Source organism: Sebastes umbrosus, chromosome 1 (genome assembly GCF_015220745.1).
Source record: "Sebastes umbrosus isolate fSebUmb1 chromosome 1, fSebUmb1.pri, whole genome shotgun sequence".
In the NCBI taxonomy this organism is placed as follows: Eukaryota; Metazoa; Chordata; class Actinopteri; order Perciformes; family Sebastidae; genus Sebastes; species Sebastes umbrosus.
Genome location: NC_051269.1, coordinates 21,341,803 through 21,363,262, shown reverse-complemented (window position 1 = coordinate 21,363,262; position 21,460 = coordinate 21,341,803). Strand labels below are relative to the sequence as shown.

Genomic DNA, 21,460 nt, shown 5'->3' with positions numbered 1-21,460 from the left:
AATTTAGTATTGAGCACCTTTACAAAAATGACTTAAATGTGACTCAAACTAATACACACTTTTTTGTTAAAAGATTACAAATAAATCTAAATCAGGTGCCAAAATGAACACTGTTAGTTGAAGTAAAAGTAGTAGTATCTTACTTAGTTTGCAGTCCTGTTTGTGTACAGTATGCATGGATGTGACAGTGTTCCTGCAGTCCGTCAGAGTTGCAGGGCGTGGCCGTCTTGTCACATTTTTCTCCAGAGTATCCCTCCAAACAGGATCCTCTCCGACACACACCACCGCTGGCAGGACGGTTATCACACACACCGTGGACACAGTGACACTCTGAAGACAAACACAGACAAACACACACATCATGAATTTAAATAACTATGGTGATACTTTTCCTCTAGCTCAATCAACCAATACTTTGGTTTATAACCAAAATACCTGCAAAACTAGTAACATTACCATCAGCACTTTTTGTTCAGTGCAAATGAGTTCGGCATTTTGGCCATCGCCATCTTGGATTTTTGCAACCAGAAGTGACACGAAAGGGTGGAGCTCAATACAACCAAACGCTGAATAAGACATTTTTAGGCGACCAAAAGGCTATAATTAACTTTCATGAACTGAAAACACACTGTGAAAGGGTTAAAGTTGTAAGACGAAAACACGGACAACTCCAAGACCGGACAACGCCGTAGTAGCGACCTGTCAATCACAAGGTAGCCACGCCCTAAAGCATCCCCTGCTTTATTGTCTATTTGACTCTAAATGGGACCATCATTTACTAAATGAACATCATGCTGTATTGAAGAAGACTTGAAACTAGTGATTGAGACAATAAACTGATGTTTACAATGTTTACTGAGGTAATAAATCAAGTGAGAAGTAGGCTCATTTTCTCATAGACTTCTATACAATCAGACTTCTTCAGCTGTCAATCATGACGTCTCACCCCCTTTTTATAGCATCAAATAACTACTTAAAACCAAATTTATCAGAAAAACGAACACTTGAACACACATCAGCGTGATAAAAAATGTATTTGATGTGTCCTTTGACTTTTTAGTTTGGCCCATGTCCCATCCGCTAACATGAATGGGGTTGGATTTATGACCTATACTGCAGCTAGCCACCAGGGGGAGATCGAGATGTTTTGGCTTTCACTTTTGGGGAGCTGTCATGTCGTCCATCTTTATAGAGAAGTGAAGTCCGTCCTTCCAGTGAACCACCATGGGACCTTATTTCAGGAAAAAATATGAACAGTAGTCAAAAAATATTTGTCTCTGGTCATTGACTACCATTCATATTTTTTTCCAAAATAAGGTCCCATGGTGGTCCACCGGAACAGGAGGGACTTTGTCTCTCTATATACAGTCTATGGCTTATCAGCATGTCAGCGTGTCAGCATTGTCATTGTGAGCATGTTGGCATTTAACTCAAAGCAATGCTGTCCGTAAATACAAACTCAACGAGTCTAGCATGGCTGTAGACTTTTAGTCTGCGCCCAAAATGAGCTGGAAAATGAGAAAGTGTGCTCCGGCCAGTGGGCGGTGCTTGGTTTTGGCTCGACTGTCTTCAACATGGTGGACGGGTCACAAACTTCCTCATTTTACAGCTGAACAGTACACTACAAGATGTTTCTGAAAACATTTGAGGCGAGAAATAAGCAATACAGTAACAGAATATTGATTCATTTGATCAGTTTCTTTGGGCACAATGAAATATTGAAAATGTAATTTGGAGCACTAAAGTGAGGCAGGGGAAGCTAATTTTTTCACAGATTATCAGTCTCATGTAGTACTGTCAGGATATAGTGACAGTTTGAGTAAATATGTCAAAACATTATTTTTATTATAGTTACCAACTGTAGCTTTAAAGCTTAAACTGGTGTTAAGGTGCTCTCCGAGAGAGGAGGAGCTGTTACCTTCGTCACAGTTTTCTCCATGCTTGGATCGATCTGCACAGATGTGGCAGGCGACACCCGTGAGGCCTGAATGACAGCTGCACGAGCCGTTGCCATGGATACCGTCAAAACACTGCATGTGGTAAAAATTAAAATGAATACATAAATAAAACACATCAGTAGACAAATGCTCCCGTGACAGTTTGTTCTTTGTTTGTTGCTCACCGTTCCTTTGTCGTAGCAGGGATGCTGGAATCCTCCAATACAAGGTTTACAGTCTGGACCATAGAAGCCTTTACAACACTCGGGTTCCTGTCAAACACACACTCACAAATTAAAACAAAAAGATACTGAATGTTTCAGATGAAGGACTATTCCACCATTTGACCCCTGGGACCTGAACAGTAAAACCATCGACTCTGTGTCAGTAGGATCTTGACGAGGAACCCTCCTAATGTGGGTCCTTCTTTGACTTCATGCTACCTTCAAATAGTAACTGTGAGTTTATGTTTTTTACACGGAAATACAAAGACATTTTATTCTATTTCTTTAAAACTTTTAGATATGGTTCTTTATCTGACTTGCTGGTTGTAGTCACAACATGCTCTCCCTCTATGTTTCACTGGAAAGATGTTTCAGCTCTAAATCTGCCGACTTGAAAACAACATGTTTTCCTATCAGGAATTATGCAGCCCAAAACATTTTTAAGAGAGCTTTACATTAGAAACCTCCACACAAAAACATTATTTTTTTTATTATTTACCCATCCAGCAGTTACGGAGCAACATCATCATTCATTTGGAGTCAAGTTTGTGTCCACCTAATGCATTTAATTCTAATATTCATGCTCTTTTAGCTCTGTTTTTGGTCTTCAGTGTCAAACTATCATCATAAATAGCTGTCAAAAGCATTCTAGTCACACAGCGTTAGCAAAGCGGGTGGTCATGGCAAGGTAAGCTGTCATGCTCCACAGATCGATAAAAATTAAAGAATTATTTATATTTAGCGATTATTAAAACTTAAAAGTGATGCAAGACTTCATTACGGCGCTAAATTGTTGTACGTGACTATGCCAGCATGGCGGAAAGCTAAATCTGCAATATTGTATTTACTTTTGGCGTTATGTTTCCAACTGAGGGCTAACAGTTAACGTTAGCAATCAGCAACACGCTAACTATGTAATGGAGAGCCGTCAGGGTCTAATGTTCACCTTCTCCGACATACATAGAGCTGCTGTGTGACTGATTGCGCTAATAACAAGACCAAAATCCAAGTCTCCAGTTTTATATTATGCCAGTTCAGGAATTGCGAAGGAAAAAGTGTCTGGCAGCGGCCATCAAGAGGGCTCGCGTAACTTAAACTCTGACGGGAGTGTCAACCAAAGCAGACCTTGGTCCCCGATGTCAAATCACACATGTCTGATCTATCTATACCCTACCTAAAAAACGTATTGACAGGAAAGAGGCAGAGGAGAAAACGGCGAAATCAGCTGGGGCAGTGTGGGCGGGGCTTCAAGGCCACCGTGGTCGATGGGCATCCAATTTTCAGAAGGGCGTCAAGGCCAGACAGGGGAGCCACGACGGCCATGGCCGCCGGTGAAATTTTTGCTCTGGTCATGTCCATATATTATACGATAAGACGATAAACAAAGAATTGTCTCACAGGTGTCCATGGATCTGGGTTACACCTGGAGCGCCTGCTGTCGTGGCCCTGCTTGACAGTCACTGCTACTACTATTATTATTAGTCATATCTCTATTATCATTACTGCTACTGCTATCGGGGTTCTACAGCAGGAGGAATGCTACAACTATGGATAGTTCATATGTACTAACACAGTCAACACAGTGAACACCTTCACATGTGAAGGCACCATAATGAGTAAAGACAGTTGAAATGCAGATGAATGAGGCTCAAAAATAAAACTCACCGTTTTGGTGGCGTTGCAGTATTTGGCGCAGCCTTTATGGGTTGTCCCTCGGGAAGTCATATAATCACAGTCGGTCTGATGATTTTGCTGGAGACAGACACACAGATTTGAAATATTATTGAAAAATCTGTACACAAATTCCTAAACTGAGCGCATGATATAGTAGCTGACATTTTGAAGCAACACTTCTGGAATATGGATCTGGCAATCTATCTATCTATATCTATATATCTATCTATATACTGTATAAATACTGTAAATAACATTACATCACCATAACACTTTTTAACCCACACCACTTTAATTCTGAAGGTCGAATGTCACATCACAAATCTTACTGTTTAAATGAACACAACTTTACTGAGAGTTCCTCCATATATTTTTCATCTTACAGTTTATCAATCTCTGCTAATGGACCGTCAATCTGCCAGTACGATTTATTTATCTGTTTGCACAGACTTTCACATCAATAGTGTATGACCCCCAGAGGGCTCTGTAGAATAGAACAGAATAGAATAGAAATGTTGCAGAAATAATTATAGGTTTTACCATTGTAATGGTGCCATCTGGACAGTTAGACTGATAGAGGTAAAGGCAATGAACACACGGACTCTGAAAACACACAAACACAGAAAAAAAGAAATTCATACTGTAGCTTTAACTGTTAGCCTTACTGTTAGCTATGAGCTTCTATTGGCCTGTTTATTCTCTCTGCGTGAAGATTATGAATCTGGTGATGCTGGCTAAAGTCATTTTGTCCATGATGACTATTGCTCTCACTGCTAGCGTGTAGTTAAATTCTGTTTTATTTGTATATGTTTAAGTGGACCCAAAACATTACTGAAAAATGATTTCACCAATTCTTTGAATGATGTCACATTAAACAGATAAAATCGTCACTTCTATGAAAAGATGTTAACTTTTACAAGGCTTGTATCACAAAGATATGAATTTTTAACTAAATTTAATTTAATAAATGTGTTTTTTGGCCATTTTCTGTCTTTATTGAAAAGCCGACAGAAAATGAATCGGGAGAGAGACGGGAATGACATGCAACAAAGGTCCCCAGTCAGATTGGGACATGAGATCATGGTCATTGTACATGGTCGTCGCTGTACAATGGCCCTCCCTCTACTCACCATGGTGATCTTGCTCTCGATGACATCACAGCGGTGAGGCAGGATGGGGAGGATGGAGGGCGGGTACAGAATCCCGTCAATCATATGGATGATCCCATTGGATGCCACAATGTTGGTGGTCGCCAGTTGAACGCCCTTCTCACCCAGTAAGATCTCACCCTGGAAAGGGAGGGTAGGGGACGACAACTAGTGTTAATAGAAACTGATGATTTCTACTGTAAAATAGTCAGGAAACAGGTTGCATTATGAGTCACTGTGAAGAACCAATCAGAGACACTTACATCTTTGGACACAGTGATGGAGACAATCTGATTGGCCATCGTCTGAATCTGAGGGAGAGTAGCCAATTCGTCGACTGTCAGCTAAACACAGAAAAAAGAATATTCAACAAAAACTTTTGTTTTTTTCAAACATCATGTAAGACAGAACAAACAAACACAATTTAGCTATTCTTCCTTAACAGCAGTGGAGCTAAAAATGGCTACGAATACAAGTACAAAATATTCTGATTTTTTGCCCTTATTCCAAAAAAGACAATATTCCTACTAAGCTGTTTAGGTGGCTGATGAAAATGAATATTCCACTAATATTCCTGTTTACATGCAGCTGTGCATACTCCGATTAACGTAACCGGTGGCGGCCTTGTTGGACCGTGCAAACACAGCCTCCCTCTTTCATTCCTTCAACCAACTTCTTGAAAAGGTCGGCGTTGCGATATTTGCGCATATCCAAAAACCTGTTGAAGTCCTTCATAATGTTTAAAAGTAGGTGTTTTTCTCCTTCCGACCAGAATTGTGGGCTTTTCTTTTGGGCATGCATCTCTGTAAAGTGGCGGCTAGTTGATTTGTGTTAAACGCACAAAGCTGGCTGTAAACAGGCAAGAGGACGTGTGTCGCAAACTGCAGTAAAAAAAAACAACTGAGACGCATATGCTGAATGTGCTGTATACATGTCCAAAGAATGTTCCTAAAGCCTGAATAATATCAGCATATCCCACATGGCCCATGTAAGGCCTAATTCTGAATATCCAAACGGAATATGCTGTTTACATGACCCATATCAAATTCAAAATATTGTCATATTCGGAATAATAGTGGAATATTACTGTGCATGTACTAAACGCCGTCTATGTTGAGTCTGTCCTAATGGTGGCGCTAGCGGAAAGGCCACAGGGTCTTTAAATCTAAAGGGTTCAGACACTACGTTAGGGGCTCCGTTATCATCGACTGTGCCGACACATCAGTGGGCTGAACGGAGATGATATGCGGGTGGTGGTGGTAGACTGGCAGTTGAATACAGTTATGTAGTAAACTGCTTTTGTAGTTTGAAAAAGACACTACAATACATCACATCAATACAGAATCATAGAAAGCAAAGCGTCTGAATTCATGATGGTATTGAAAATCATACCGACGGGATATCTAACTACCCTGGTATACCGTAATACCGCCCAAGCCTAACAGAAAGGCATTTCTTTCTACGCCTTCTTTGCAAGCAAACCAAAAAAGACAAAAGACAAAAAGGAAGAAAGAAGCAGGAAGTGAAAACTGATGGACAGATTCATTGATGGAGGGAGCATTGGTTGAGGGGTCTTCTTACCACAGCCTGGGAGAAAATATGGTGTCTGACAAGTTCCTGAAGTTTAGGTTTGGCCTTGAAAAAGAGCAGAATATCATTATAATCCTCATAATGACCATGATGATGGATAAAAGAGTTAACAGTAGCTGGGGTGGTTGTTGACATTATGTTAGGAAAGATCCATAGGAACCAATGGTTTGGGGGCTGAGAGCCACAGACAAGGTCAGGACGTTAGAGGGTATTGGGATTCAGACTAACACATTGTTGGTTTTCTTTTCATGGGATTTGTTGATTAAAAGAAATAAAGTGTAGACTGTAAGCAGACTTATCATTTAAAATTACCTGTATGTTATCTGCTCTAATCACAAATACAGTAAGCAAATGAAAACTTGAGTACTAATTACACCTACGTCGTGCAGCATGTACAAGAAGCTGCCGTCTCTGGATCTGTCCACAGCCTGGTTGATGGGGACGAACATAGTCAGGGGTCCCGGACCCCGCAAGTTTGGTGGCGACCCGCAGTTCTACAAACACACACAAACACACAGATTGTATCTGATTAGAGCCTTAGAACAAAGGATTTAACATTAAATCCCATTTAGAACTGGTTCCAACTTATTGGCTGTATTCTACTATGTTGCAGCGTTATGCTAAAACCGTTTTAATTCATTTTCCCACTCATCAATCTACACTCAATACCCCATAATGACAAAGCAAAAACAGGATTTATTTTTTTTGCAAATTCATTAAAAAGAAAAAACTATTACTACTAGCTAATCCATTATCCATGAATAGACTAAGCAAACAAAGTTGGGTTGATGGATTGTTTTATTGTCTGATTATGGAGAAACTTTCATATATACTGTATATACTGTAGTAAAAGGGAAATACAACACTTTTTCATAAGATTTGAGACTCATTCATGAAATTTCTGTAGGGGGAAGATTTTGCTAAAACATTGTAGTGCACTACTGTTCATTTTTTATTTTCCATTTTTGAATTCTGAGCGGTTTTGCTTTTTCCACCAAGATGTGATCTTAGTACCTTGTCAGCAACTACATCGAGCAGAATGTGCCTTCCTTACATTATATTCAAAGTGCCTTTATGTGTTGTGTTTAGGTTTGCCTTTTTCGCGCACCTTTTATGTGCAATGTGAAGTGTATGTTTTTAGGTTATGTGAAAATTTCAATAGACATATTTGTCAAAAAAAACTATAACATCTATTTGACATTAACTATTCAGACCCTTAACTCAGTACTTAGTTGAAGCACCTCTGGGAGCAATTACAGCAAAGAATACAATTTGAGCATAAAGGCCTTTACACACAGGGGGCGTGACGAAATATTATATGTCTGGGGCTTTTATTGTGAAAGATAAGAATGGAAGGAGTGGATCTGGTATGCGGTGCCTTTCTCAAGGTTGAAAGGTGTGATACAATTTGCTGTCATGGGTCGGACTACGGAGCCTCCATATTGTTGTTTCATATAAATTATATAGACACAACTCAACCCATTCCACACAACGGGCTCAGAAAGCTCAGAAAATCAACCTTGTTCCGAAAAGAGTACGTCGCTTTTTCGCTGCCTAATATTCGCGTTCTGTGTTAAAGTACTACTGACAAAAACAGTAAAAAAAAAATACAGAGACGTGTGAATTAAGCAATATTAATTAATATATATGCAATTTAGATTGATAAGAGTGGCATATTTAAATATTTAGATTTTTTTTTTTTTTTAAATAGTTAGCCCTTGATTTCATTTAAAACAAGAATCTTGTAAAAGGATCATCAATATACACAAGATGCTCACACACACACACACACACACACGATATCATGCTAAAAGACTGAGGCTAAAGCTAACACACAATACATAATATGTATGATAAAGACTTTGGCTGGGGTTTCTGGCATTTGGAAATTAAAATGATGTAGTTTCGACCTTAAAAATAACACTACATTACTACTGTCAGCCATGTTAATGTATGCATCTTACGTTAGAGCAGAGGAACACATTCTTTAAATGTTTTGCTATTATGTTTCTGGTTTTCGAGAGGTTAAAAAAAAAAGACACAAACCTCCAAACTCTTTAAATGCTGAATATCTCTGTTACCATACTATGCACCCTGCTTCAACATGTAGAGAAGTCCAAAGACTGACAGACCTGCTGAGCCTAGTTATGGTTGCTAAGTTATGATGTGGTAATCAGTGTTCAGGGGAGGAGAATCAAGACTGCTTCGTCTTACTGACCAATAAAGTTTGACAGATTTCTTCTCACGTGGGGATAAAACCAAACATCTGTGTGATGTTATTGGCAAGAACAAAATACTCACATCAACCAGAGACAGGAAGCGACTGTATTTTTCATCCTTAGCCAGAATCTCTCCGATCGTCTTATCAGCAAACTGGACACAAGAAGAAGATGATGATCGAATGACTGACATTCACTTTCATAGACCGCTATGAAGATTGGACTGTTTTAATGCAGGTGACACTCCAGTTAGCCGGAAATCATCTCGTATACATTTAACAACATAAAAAATAACCTTTTAATAAATTATGGCAAATATTTTTTATCAAACAAAAAATCCTGAGCACCAGAAATGCTTGAACAACATACATAGCACATTTCCTCTGAAATGCTCGGACAGTACATGTTGAAGTCTTTTTTGTAAGACACTTTTTTCTTTTTTTCTTTTTTTATTTGCTTCAAATGTTTTTTGGTTAACCTCAGTGTAGATGTAGTATTTTCTGACAGTGTGTTTTCAGGGAGTTTTTGGTGAAGTGACCCCTTAACTCACCCGTTCATCACGAGGAGGCTTTTCAGGAAGTGTGTTTGTGATTGGCTGGTCGATGATGTGCATGATCCCATTGGCTGCTGGCAGGTCTTGCTGGATGACGGTGTACAGTCTGCTGGGGTTGTCCATCAGGATGAATTTCTACATCAACCAGAGAAACAATCACAGTTTATGCTGTTAAAAATGTGTGAATAATAACTATTGACAACTGAGGGGCAGCAAACATTATGGAAGTTCGAGCAACAACTGTAACTCTGCGAAATATACTGTGCAAACCATGGCCTAAACAAAGAAACATAATTCTTCAGTATACTCTGGGCTGTCACATCTTGGTTTATGTGTTTTTGTGAAGGAAGTGCCATCTCATGGTGACACACTGCAATTGAATGAAAAGTCAGGATATTTTCTTTGTCTGCTCTTCTACTCTCTGCATCATATTGGGATCCTACAAGTGAATCTGTAAGCAGTAAGATAAAATATTTTGACCCGTGAAAGGATAAGAATTTTGTACTAAAAGACTTTCCCACTTGATTTGTCTATTTGCTGAACATTGAAAGATATAACTTTCCTCCCACTTTTCCTAGAACCTATCCTAACACGTCTTGACAAAGCTCCACCCTCTCTGACTCAACACAGACAAACAGGAAACAGGATATCACTCTTTGTTTTGGAGAGGAGAGACACAATGAGAGGCAGACAGTAATATTAGTCTTAACATCAAAGCTATTACATCCACAGAGAGACGACAGCTGAAGGAGGGAAGACTGGGAACACTGGAATTACTGGAATACTGAATACTTGCACTTCAACCTGCTGCTGATTCCACATAATGAACTCGGTGAGGCACGACTCAAAGTGAAAGTAACTTTTTAGTCTGACTGACTCTCCCTTCTGCTGGCTGTGTTTTCAGCTTCACTGAGAGACAAAATGTCTTCCATATCGAAGAAGGATCTCAGCTGTCCTGTCTGCTTTGAAATCTTCAAAAATCCTGTTGTCCTGTCATGTAGCCACAGCTTCTGTAAAGACTGTCTGCAGACATGGTGGAGAGGGAAACAAATACGCGAGTGTCCAGTTTGTAAGAGGAGCTCATCAAAGAGGGATCCACCTCGTAACCTGGTTTTAAAGAACCTGTGTGAGGCCTTCTTACTGGAGAGAGATCAGAGAGGTTCAGCAGAGACTCTCTGCAGTCTGCACTCTGAGGAACTCAGACTCTTCTGTCTGGACCATCAGCAGCCGGTGTGTGTCGTCTGCAGAGATTCAAGGATACATACTGACCACCGATTCAAACCCATCGATGAAGCTGCTCAGGATCACAAACAGGAGCTCCACAAATTCCTGAAGTCCTTACAGGAGAAACTGGAGCTCTTTAAACAAGTTAAAGGAAACTGTGATCAAACAGCAGAACACATGAAGGTCCAGGCCCGACGCACAGAGAGTCAGATTAAGAAGCAGTTTAAGAAGCTACACCAGTTTCTAGAAAAGGAAGAGGAGGCCAAGATCTCTGCTCTGAGGGAGGAAGAGGAGCAGAAGAGTCAGATGATGAAGGAGAAGGTGGAGGCTCTGAGCAGAGAGATAGCAGCTCTTTCAGACACAATCAGAGTCACAGAGGAGGACCTGAGAGCTGAAGACGTCTCATTCCTGCACAACTACAAGGCTGCAGTGGAAAGAGTCCAGCAGCGCCCCCTGCTGGAGGATCCACAGCTGCCCTCAGGAGCTCTGATAGACGTAGCCAAACACCTGGGCAACCTGACCTTCAACATCTGGAACAAGATGAAGAACATGGTCTCCTACACTCCTCTGATTCTGGATCCAAACACTGCCGACCCAGAACTCGACGTGTCTGATGATCTGACCAGTGTGAGATCTGGAGAGCGACAACAGCTTCCAAAAAACCCAGAGAGGATCAAATTTTCCTGCTCCGTCCTGGGCTCTGAAGGCTTTGACTCAGGGACTCACAGCTGGGACGTTGAGGTTGGAGACAACAAGGACTGGGAAGTGGGCATGTTAGCAGACTGCATCCAGATGAACGGACGTCTACAGTCTGGATTGTGGAGAATTATGTTCTCCAACGGTAAATTCACAGCGTTCTCCACATCAGATCAAGAGAAACAACTGCCAGTGAAGAAGAAGCTCCGGAGGATCAGAGTTCATCTGGACTTTGACAAAGGACAGCTCTCATTCTCTAATCTTGATACTAACACACACATACACACCTTCACACACACCTTCACTGACACCGTGTTTCCGTACATTTACACTGAGAATCAGCTCCCACTGAAGATTTTACCAGTGAAGGTCTCTGTGACGGTGGAAAAGCACAGTTAGAGATTATTATGATAGGGTTGGGCAATGTGACGATGCCTTAAACAGTTGTTGTTGTTGTTTTTTCAGAAATTCAAAAGTTTTATCTTTAGTTTCTCGCGTGAGTGTCAGATATAATCACTATACACTCAGTTGGCGCTTTATTTAGTAGTCCTATATAATCTAATGCAATCCAGTACAACTGTTCTGCCATAAAGTCTACTTTTATGATATATGCTTAATATGTTTTAGCAATGAGGTCCCAGTTAAAAGTGGTGTTGTACTGGACTAAATTATATTGAGAGGTATTTCCAATTGTTTTATCCTTCCTACATGAGGGGGGCAGGCTATTAGAAACACCTCTCAATACAATGCAATTAACTATGACCTCAATAATAAACACCAGCCCGGTCTCATTCCCAGATGATGATGGTGATGAAGCTGTGATGACGTTTTTACAGATACCATGACATTGCATTTTTGTGTGATGCAATTCCTTTTGAAGCAGCATGTTGGGACGGGTCAAAACGCCGGGAGAGATCACTGGAATATCAGTGTTACGGTCTCAGAGTGACAGTTCGTTATGGTTGTTTATATTGCTGTGCTGTGCTCTCCTTTTCGCTCTTTTCTTTTGGTGCGCTCCGCTGTCCCTCTGCTCCAAGATGACGTCACGTCTAGGGGATCCCCTTAAGGGCCACGCCTCCGGACCGCCCTCAGTTTGCCGCCGTTTGTGGTCCTGCTTCTGATACGTCACCGCTGATTATCCAATCACCAGCCGGCTGTGCCGCGTGTAAAGATTTAAAAGCCGGCTGTGACTATGGCGGGCAGTGATTACTATTGATCTGTCCCACGTGCCTCTCGATTGTTGTGTGTTGTTAACTAGCATATTGTGTTTAGGTCCTACTGGAGTCAGTGGACTTTAGATTGTTAGATATTGAATGTTAACTAGTATGAGGTACTCGTTTGTGTTTATATATTGTGTTGAATAGAGCAGTTGTTTAATTTGTGCCTTTTGTTTTCTCCTTTTCGGCCACCCGAAACCCTTGTTTTTGGTTATTATAATTTAAACTATTGTGTGCTTTATTTTGCTTTAATTTCAATCACGGCAAAAAAAACAAGTGATTGCCTGATAACACCGGCTCTATGTTACTTCCTTTACCCCTACACCAACTCTGGGTTGTAACAATCAGTTAATGAGAAAATGGGATTTGACAGAAGAGGCAGAAGGGTGGTATCAGTTCAAAATGTGTGTTATGCTATTTTAACAGTATGAATGTCAACAAAACTAATGAAATTAAAATTACTAATGAGTTAATAATCTGCAGCAGAAACCAAATCAATAACTTGTTGTGGGTTCTCTCTGTTTTTCCTTTGGATTATTATGATTGTGGGACCAATAAAAATGAAGTTAAAAGATCATCCTTGTGATCATTTTCAACAGTTTTAACATGTATACCTCATGTGGACTCTCCCATCATCATGATCACTGGAATATTTGTTCCATCTACAGTTTGGCTGCTGTGACTGCTAAACATTCATACTACTGTTTTAACGTTTTAAGACGCTGGTCAAAGAAATGAAGCTCTTCCAGTCACATCAGTACATGACGAACACGGAAGTTTTAGTACCGCCGTTTCGCCACTACGAAAGTTGGGATCAACGGCCGGCGCTCTTCCTTGGGGCTTGGTGGAGATATGCTCAGAAGCGAGAAGAGGTGTTTGAATAGTGCTGCATAATAGTGCAAGCTATTCAAGGGTAGTTGGTTCTGCATGACGCGACATCTCGATCACCAGCCAATCAGGATTGGCATAATGAGATAAATGCTTCTGAGGAATACGCAGGCAGGCGTATCCCATATAGTGAAACATCAAATGCGAAATGAATGCTATGTATGTATTTCAGGAGGCACAAGCAAATGTATCAATTATCTTTATAATGTTTCATGTGATTTATCTGATAAAGTAATTTTTTTGGCATTATAAAAAAATCACTTGATCAGATAATCATATAAAAAATCAATTTGCACCAAGTGTGGTCATCTAAGTGAACACCAACATCCTGCTCCCAACTCTTAAATATTAATTGTAGCTTTATCATTCATTGGTAAATGGCCATATGTGTAGGTCATCACTTTTTTATTAAGTGTTGATGCTTTCATTAAAAGATTGTCAAGAATATTCAACTTTCTGCAACTTTTATAATATGGAGCTGAGTAAATTAGTATTTTTTATAGCAAGTAGCAACTCCAACGAAGAGTCAAGATGTTTTTCTTTTTCTGTCCTTCTACTCTCTACATCATGTTAGGATCCTACAAGTGAATCTGTAAGCAGTAAGAAACAATTTAAACCTGTGAAAGGATAGGAATTTTGTACTAAAAAGACTTTCCCACTTGATTTGTCTAAATTAGACTGCTGAACATTGAAAGATATAACTTGAACCATCCTTTAACATGCAATAACTTGGTGTGTAAAGACAAAGATCATTTGTGGTAACACACACAAGAAGCTAGAGGTTTTTGGTCGAATGGCTTGCAACACACACCTGTTATGATAAACATGAGCAATCAGGAGAAATGTCTTGACAAAGCTCCACCCTCTCTGACTCAACACAGACAAACAGGAAACAGGATATCACTCTTTGTTTTGGAGAGGAGAGACACAATGAGAGGCAGACAGTAATATTCCGCTTAACACCAAAGCTAATACATCCACAGAGAGACGACAGCTGAAGGAGGGAAGACTGGGAACACTGGAATTACTGGAATACTGAATACTTGCACTTCAACCTGCTGCTGATTCCACATAATGAACTCGGTGAGGCACGACTCAAAGTGAAAGCAACTTTCTAGTCTGACTGACTTTCCCTTCTGCTGGCTGTGTTTTCAGCTTCACCGAGAGATAAAATGTCTTCCAGATCAGAGGAGGATCTCTGTTGTCCTGTCTGCCATGAAATCTTCAAAAATCCTGTTGTCCTGTCATGTAGCCACAGCTTCTGTAAAGACTGTCTGCAGACATGGTGGAGAGGGAAACAAATATGTGAGTGTCCGTGCTGTAAGAGAAGATCATCAAAGAGGGATCCACCTCGTAACCTGGCTTTAAAGAACGTGTCTGAGGCCTTCTTACAGGAGAGAGATCAGAGAGGTTCAGCAGAGGCTCTCTGCAGTCTGCACTCTGAGAAACTCAAACTCTTCTGTCTGGACCATCAGCAGCCGGTGTGTGTCGTCTGCAGAGATTCAAGGAAACATACTGACCACAGATTCAGACCCATCGATGAAGCTGCTCAGGATCACAAACAGGAGCTCCAGAAATCCCTGAAGCCCATTCAGGAGAAACTGGAGCTCTTTAAACAAGTTAAAGGAAACTGTGATCAAACAGCAGAACACATGAAGGTCCAGGCCCGACGCACAGAGAGGAAGATTAAGGAGCAGTTTAAGAAGCTTCACCAGTTTCTAGAAGAGGAAGAGAAGGCCAGGATCTCTGCTCTGAGGGAGGAAGAGGAGCAGAAGAGTCAGATGATGAAGGAGAAGATGGAGGCTCTGAGCAGAGAGATAGCAGCTCTTTCAGACACACTCAGAGCCACAGAGGAGGAGCTGAGAGCTGAAGACGTCTCATTCCTGCACAACTACAAGGCTGCAGTGGAAAGAGTCCAGCAGCGCCCCCTGCTGGAGGATCCACAGCTGCCCTCAGGAGCTCTGATAGACATGGTCAAACACCTGGGCAACCTGACCTTCAACATCTGGAACAAGATGAAGAACATGGTCTCCTACACTCCTCTGATTCTGGATCCAAACACTGCCGACCCAGAACTTGTCGTGTCTGAGGATCTGACCAGTGTGAGATCTGGAGAGCGACAACAGCTTCCAAAAAACCCGGAGAGGACCAAATTTTCCTGCTCCGTCCTGGGATCTGAAGGCTTTGACTCAGGGACTCACAGCTGGGACATTGAGGTTGGAGACAACAAGGACTGGGAAGTGGGCATGTTAGGAGAGTACATCCAGATGAACGGACGTCTACAGTCTGGATTGTGGAGAATTATGTTCTCCAACGGTAAATTCACAGCGTTCTCCACATCAGATCAAGAGAAACATCTGCCAGTGAAGAACAAGCTCCGGAGGATCAGAGTTCATCTGGACTTTGACAAAGGACAGCTCTCATTCTCTGATCTTGAAACTAACACACACATACACACCTTCACACACACCTTCCCGTACACCTTGTTTCCGTACATTTACACTGAGAATCCCCTCCCACTGAAGATTTTACCAGTGAAGGTCTCTGTGATGGTGAAAAAGCACAGTTAGAGATTATTATGATAGGGCTGAGCAATGTGACGATGGCAGTTTACCAGGGCATGTTTTATTAATATCTCTGGTTGTATTAGGCCACCGGTTGCAGTGCTGCATATTATAGCAATGTTGGATTTACAGGATAATTGCATCAATGTGATGAAGCAGTATGATTTTATTTTCACAAGTTATTATGTGTGCTTGTTCCTCAAGGCACAAATTACTAAGCTATTAAAATACTAGGATGGCAGGATATATTGGGAATGGTGTGCTCTGACTTTTGGTAGCAATGTATCAAATATTTTTGAAAAAATTCTTTTCAGAAATTCAAAAGTTTTATCTTTAGTTTCTCACGTGTCAGATATAATCACTATACACTCAGTGGCCACTTTATTTAGTAGTCCTGTATAATCTAATGCAATCCAGTACAACTGTTCTGCCATAAAGTCTACTTTTATGATATATGCTTAATACGTTTAGCAATGAGGTCCCAGTTAAAAGTGGTGTTGTACTGGACTAAATTATATTGAGAGGTGATTCTAATTGTTTTATCCTTCCTACATGAGGGGGACAGGCTAATAGAAACACCTCTCAATACAATGCAATTAACTATGACCTCAATAATAAACACCAGCCCGGTCTCATTCCCAGGTCATCAAATACCAAGGCTTTGTCACAGCCCTCAGCGTCTGATACCAACGCACAAGGCACCCTTTAGTGTCTGTATGAGACGCACCAGGCTTTAAAGTAACTCCAATGAAACTCATGTAAACAATATTAGACGCTCAGAGCAACTGCTCTGGAAGTCAGGTGACGCAGTATACAGAGAAACAAAGTCAGCGTAGGGAGTAGCGCGGGCTGAATGGATGGGTCAAATACCTGACTTCCACCCAGGAGACCGCTGTTCGTGTCTTGTGTGAAAGAAAACTGAACCTTGACTTATTTATGTTGACTACTTAAGGCTGCGTAACTTAACTGATGTAACAAACACAACCAAGTAGTTTTGTTGAAAATGAACAACATTAACCACGTGTTTAAAACTGTGACGTAGTGGAGCATCATAGTTTGACGCGTAGGGCTACCTACCTGTAAATACTGTATACTGTGATGAGGGATTCTATACCTAACCCACACCCCCAGGTTATAATAATTACATTTGATGCTTAATACTTAAATAAATAATGCAAATGGGAAATGTGTATGGGAATGGACATTTTATATTCATGGAACCTGTTTAAATAATTTAACTCACAATCATTTATTTATATATTCATATTTACTTATGAATTCAGATGGTCAGAAGTAGGGCTGGCTATTGTTTAAGCTCTTTCAATACCAGTGCTGATACAATGCCTGAGTTTGGGTAGCAATATCAAAATAATGTGGCTTTTTTGGTACCTTACCATGAGAAATATGAACATTTTGGTGTGATGATGAAGTTGACAGAGGTGTTATTAACTTTAAGGTGGTGGAGGGTGGATGATGATCAAATGGTTGATAAAGCTTATTTTGAACACAATGATTTTCATATGTATAGCAGTGATGATGGTGATTTTCGTGTGATGCAATTCCTTTTGAAGCAGGATGTTGGGACGGGTCAAAAAGCCGGTAGATCATTTGAATATCAGTTAATGAGAAAATGTAATTTGACAGAAGAGGCAGAAGGGTGGTATCAGTTCAAAATGTGTGTTATGCTATTTTAACAGTATGAATGTCAACAAAACTAATGAAATTAAAATTACTAATGAGTTAATAATCTGCAGCAGAAACCAAATCAATAACTTGTTGTGGGTTCTCTCTGTTTTTCCTTTGGATTATTATGATTGTGGGACCAATAAAAATGAAGTTAAAAGATCATCCTTGTGATCATTTTCAACAGTTTTAACATGTATACCTCATGTGGACTCTCCCATCATCATGATCACTGGAATATTTGTTCCATCTACAGTTTGGCTGCTGTGACTGCTAAACATTCATACTACAGTTTTAACGTTTTAAGACGCTGGTCAAAGAAATGAAGCTCTTCCAGTCACATCAGTACATGACGGACACGGAAGTTGTAGTATCGCAATCAGGATTGGCGTAATGCGATAAATGCTTCTGAGGAATACGCAGGGAGGCGTATCCCATAGTGAAACATCAAATGCGAAACAAATACTATGTATGTATTTCAGGAGGCACAAGCAAATGTATCAATTATCTTTATAATGTTTCATGTGATTTATCTGATAAAGTAATTTTTTGGCATTATAAAAAAATCACTTGATCAGATAATCATATAAAAAAACAATTTGCACCAAGTGTGGTCATCTAAGTGAACACCAACATCCTGCTCCCAACTCTTAAATATTAATTGTAGCATTATCATTCATTGGTAAATGGCCATATGTGTAGGTCATCACTTTTTTATTAAGTGTTGATGCTTTCATTAAAAGATTGTCAAGCATATTCAACTTTCTGCAACTTTTATAATATGGAGCTGAGTAAATTAGTATTTTTTATAGCAAGTAGCAACTCCAACGAAGAGTCAAGATGTTTTTCTTTTTCTGTCCTTCTACTCTCTACATCATGTTAGGATCCTACAAGTGAATCTGTAAGCAGTAAGAAACAATTTAAACCTGTGAAAGGATAGGAATTTTGTACTAAAAAGACTTTCCCACTTGATTTGTCTAAATTAGACTGCTGAACATTGAAAGATATAACTTTAACCTATCCTTTAACATGCAATAACTTGGTGTGTAAAGACAAAGGTCATTTGAGGTAACACACACAAGAAACTAGAGGTTTTTGGTCGAATGGCTGGCAACACAGACCCGTTATGATAAATATGAGCAATCAGGAGAAACGCCTTGACAAAGCTCCACCCTCTCTGACTCAACACAGAAAAACAGGAAACAGGATATCACTCCTTGTTTCTGAGAGGGGGGGCCACACTGAAAGGCAGACAGTAATACTCGTCCTAACAACAAAACTACCACATCCAGAGAGACGACAGCTGAACGAGGGAAAACTGGGAACACTGGAATTACTGGAATACTGAATACTTGCACTTCAACCTGCTGCTGATTCCACATAATGAACTCGGTGACGCACGACTCAAAGTGAAAGGAACTTTCTAGTCTGACTGACCCTCCCTTCTGCTGGCTGTGTTTTCAGCTTCACCGAGAGATAAAATGTCTTCCATATCGAAGGAGGCTCTCTGCAGTCTGCACTCTGAGAAACTCAGACTCTTCTGTCTGGACCATCAGCAGCCGGTGTGTGTCATCTGCAGAGATTCAAGGATACATACTGACCACAGATTCAGACCCATCGATGAAGCTGCTCAGGATCACAAACAGGAGCTCCACAAATCCCTGAAGCCCATTCAGGAGAAACTGGAGCTCTTTAAACAAGTTAAAGGAAACTGTGATCAAACAGCAGAACACATGAAGGTCCAGGCCCGACGCACAGAGAGGAAGATTAAGGAGCAGTTTAAGAAGCTTCACCAGTTTCTAGAAGAGGAAGAGGAGGCCAGGATCTCTGCTCTGAGGGAGGAAGAGAAGCAGAAGAGCCAGATGATAAAGGAGAAGATTGAGGCTGTGAGCAGAAAGATAGCAGCTCTGTCAGACACAGTCAGAGCGACAGAGAAGGACCTGAGAGCTGAAGACGTCTCATTCCTGCACAACTACAAGGCTGCAGTGGAAAGAGTCCAGCTGCGCACCCTGCTGGAGGATCCACAGCTGCTCTCAGGAGCTCTGATAGACGTGGTCAAACACCTGGGCAACCTGACCTTCAACATCTGGAACAAGATGAAGAACATGGTCTCCTACACTCCTCTGATTCTGGATCCAAACACTGCCGACCCAGAACTCGTCGTGTCTGAGGATCTGACCAGTGTGAGATCTGGAGAGCGACAACAGCTTCCAAAAAACCCAGAGAGGACCAAATTTTCCTGCTCCGTCCTGGGCTCTGAAGGCTTTGACTCAGGGACTCACAGCTGGGACGTTGAGGTTGGAGACAACAAGGACTGGGAGGTGGGCATGTTAGGAGAGTACATCCAGATGAACGGACGTCTACAGTCTGGATTGTGGAGAATTATGTTCTCCAACGGTAAATTCACAGCGTTCTCCACATCAGATCAAGAGAAACATCTGTTAGTGAAGAACAAGCTCCGGAGGATCAGAGTTCATCTGGACTTTGACAAAGGACAGCTCTCATTCTCTGATCTTGATACTAACACACACATACACACCTTCACACACACCTTCACTGACACAGTGTTTCCGTACATTTACACTGAGAATAACCTCCCACTGAAGATTTTACCAGTGAAGGTCTCTGTGATGGTGGAAAAACACAGTTAGAGATTATTATGATAGGGCTGGGCAATGTGACGATGGCAGTTTACCAGGGCATGTTTTATTAATATCTCTGGTTGTATTAGGCCACCGGTTGCAGTGCTGCATATTATAGCAATGTTGGATTTACAGGATAATTGCATCAATGTGATGAAGCAGTATGATTTTATTTTCACAAGTTATTATGTGTGCTTGTTCCTCAAGGCACAAATTACTAAGCTATTAAAATACTAGGATGGCAGGATATATTGGGAATGGTGTGCTCTGACTTTTGCTAGCAATGTGTCAAATATTTTTGTAAAAATCACAAAGAAATCAATTTTTCTTATTGCAAAAATCTTTTCAAGGCATGATCACATGGTTACTTTCCATCGAGATGTCTTTATTAGATGTGCGTTACTAAAAAGGATGATAGATAACAGAGTCTTTCTTCTACTTCCTTAACATTGTCTTCACTTTGAACAATCTCCACCAGCATCAGAAACTTGTAGGAGAAAACACCAGCAGGCCGAGCTGACTAATATCACTTCTTATCGTCTCCACCTGGTTATCTACGTAGTCGCCGCAGCCACGAATGTAGTTACATTTTTGAGGAGGTGCACGTCAGCTAGAGCTACATCTTAACATACAACTATAACTCTGGCTTACACCTAACACATTAGTTACCAAGTAGAAAGTGGTATCTAATGCGTATGCAACCACTTAGCAACAACCCATTCCTGAGATATGTACATAGCAGCGACACCTTTTCATGCCTTAAACAGTTGTTGTTTTTTTTCAGAAATTTAAACGTTTTATCTTTAGTTTCTCGCGTGCAGGTCAGATATAATCACTATACACTCAGTTGCAGCTTTATTTAGTAGTCCTATATAATCTAATGCAATCCAGTACAACTGTTCTGCCATAAAGTCTACTTTTATGATATATGCTTAATATGTTTTAGCAATGAGGTCCCAGTTAAAAGTGGTGTTGTACTGGACTAAATTATATTGAGAGGTGTTTCTAATTGTTTTATCCTTCAGTATAAAATGTGTGTTATGCTATGTTAACAGTATTAATGTCAACAAAATTAAAGAAATTAAAATTAATAATGAATTAATAATCTGTAGCAGAAACCAAATCAATAACTTGTTGTGGCTTCTCTCTGTTTTTCCTTTGGATTATTATGATTGTGGGACCAATAAAAATGAAGTTAAAA

General features: G+C 40.5%; 3 protein-coding genes across 5 annotated transcripts in view; 2 read left to right on the top strand and 1 right to left on the bottom strand.

Moving 5' to 3' along the window:
- Positions 1-21,460, bottom strand: part of stab1 (stabilin 1) — a 102,303-nt gene that overhangs the window by 62,460 nt on the left and 18,383 nt on the right. For all 3 annotated transcript variants that reach the window (XR_005208959.1, XM_037785967.1, XM_037785978.1), the window contains 11 exons: positions 9,343-9,480; positions 8,875-8,946; positions 6,954-7,067; positions 6,565-6,618; positions 5,247-5,327; positions 4,966-5,124; positions 4,376-4,438; positions 3,827-3,913; positions 2,123-2,209; positions 1,919-2,030; positions 144-330 (listed from right to left, as the gene is read on the bottom strand). Coding sequence is in view for 2 of the 3 variants with exons in the window: in XM_037785967.1 (XP_037641895.1) it covers positions 144-330; positions 1,919-2,030; positions 2,123-2,209; positions 3,827-3,913; positions 4,376-4,438; positions 4,966-5,124; positions 5,247-5,327; positions 6,565-6,618; positions 6,954-7,067; positions 8,875-8,946; positions 9,343-9,480 (1,154 nt within the window). In the remaining variant the exon portion in view is untranslated. The remainder of the gene's footprint in view (positions 1-143; positions 331-1,918; positions 2,031-2,122; positions 2,210-3,826; positions 3,914-4,375; positions 4,439-4,965; positions 5,125-5,246; positions 5,328-6,564; positions 6,619-6,953; positions 7,068-8,874; positions 8,947-9,342; positions 9,481-21,460) is intronic.
- On the top strand, positions 9,937-16,909 carry LOC119497701 (nuclear factor 7, ovary-like). The gene is made up of 2 exons (XM_037786037.1): positions 9,937-11,720; positions 16,242-16,909. The coding sequence occupies exon 1, from the start codon at positions 10,267-10,269 to the stop codon at positions 11,662-11,664; it is 1,398 nt and encodes a 465-aa protein (XP_037641965.1). The 5' UTR covers positions 9,937-10,266; the 3' UTR covers positions 11,665-11,720; positions 16,242-16,909.
- LOC119497705 (zinc-binding protein A33-like) lies at positions 13,875-16,233 on the top strand. The gene has a single exon (XM_037786050.1). The coding sequence runs from the start codon at positions 14,543-14,545 to the stop codon at positions 15,938-15,940; it is 1,398 nt and encodes a 465-aa protein (XP_037641978.1). The 5' UTR covers positions 13,875-14,542; the 3' UTR covers positions 15,941-16,233.

Bases quoted from the DNA above. Each gene is read 5' to 3' on its own strand.
- LOC119497701 (XM_037786037.1), top strand. From the start codon at position 10,267: ATGTCTTCCATATCGAAGAAGGATCTCAGCTGTCCTGTCTGCTTTGAA.
- LOC119497705 (XM_037786050.1), top strand. From the start codon at position 14,543: ATGTCTTCCAGATCAGAGGAGGATCTCTGTTGTCCTGTCTGCCATGAA.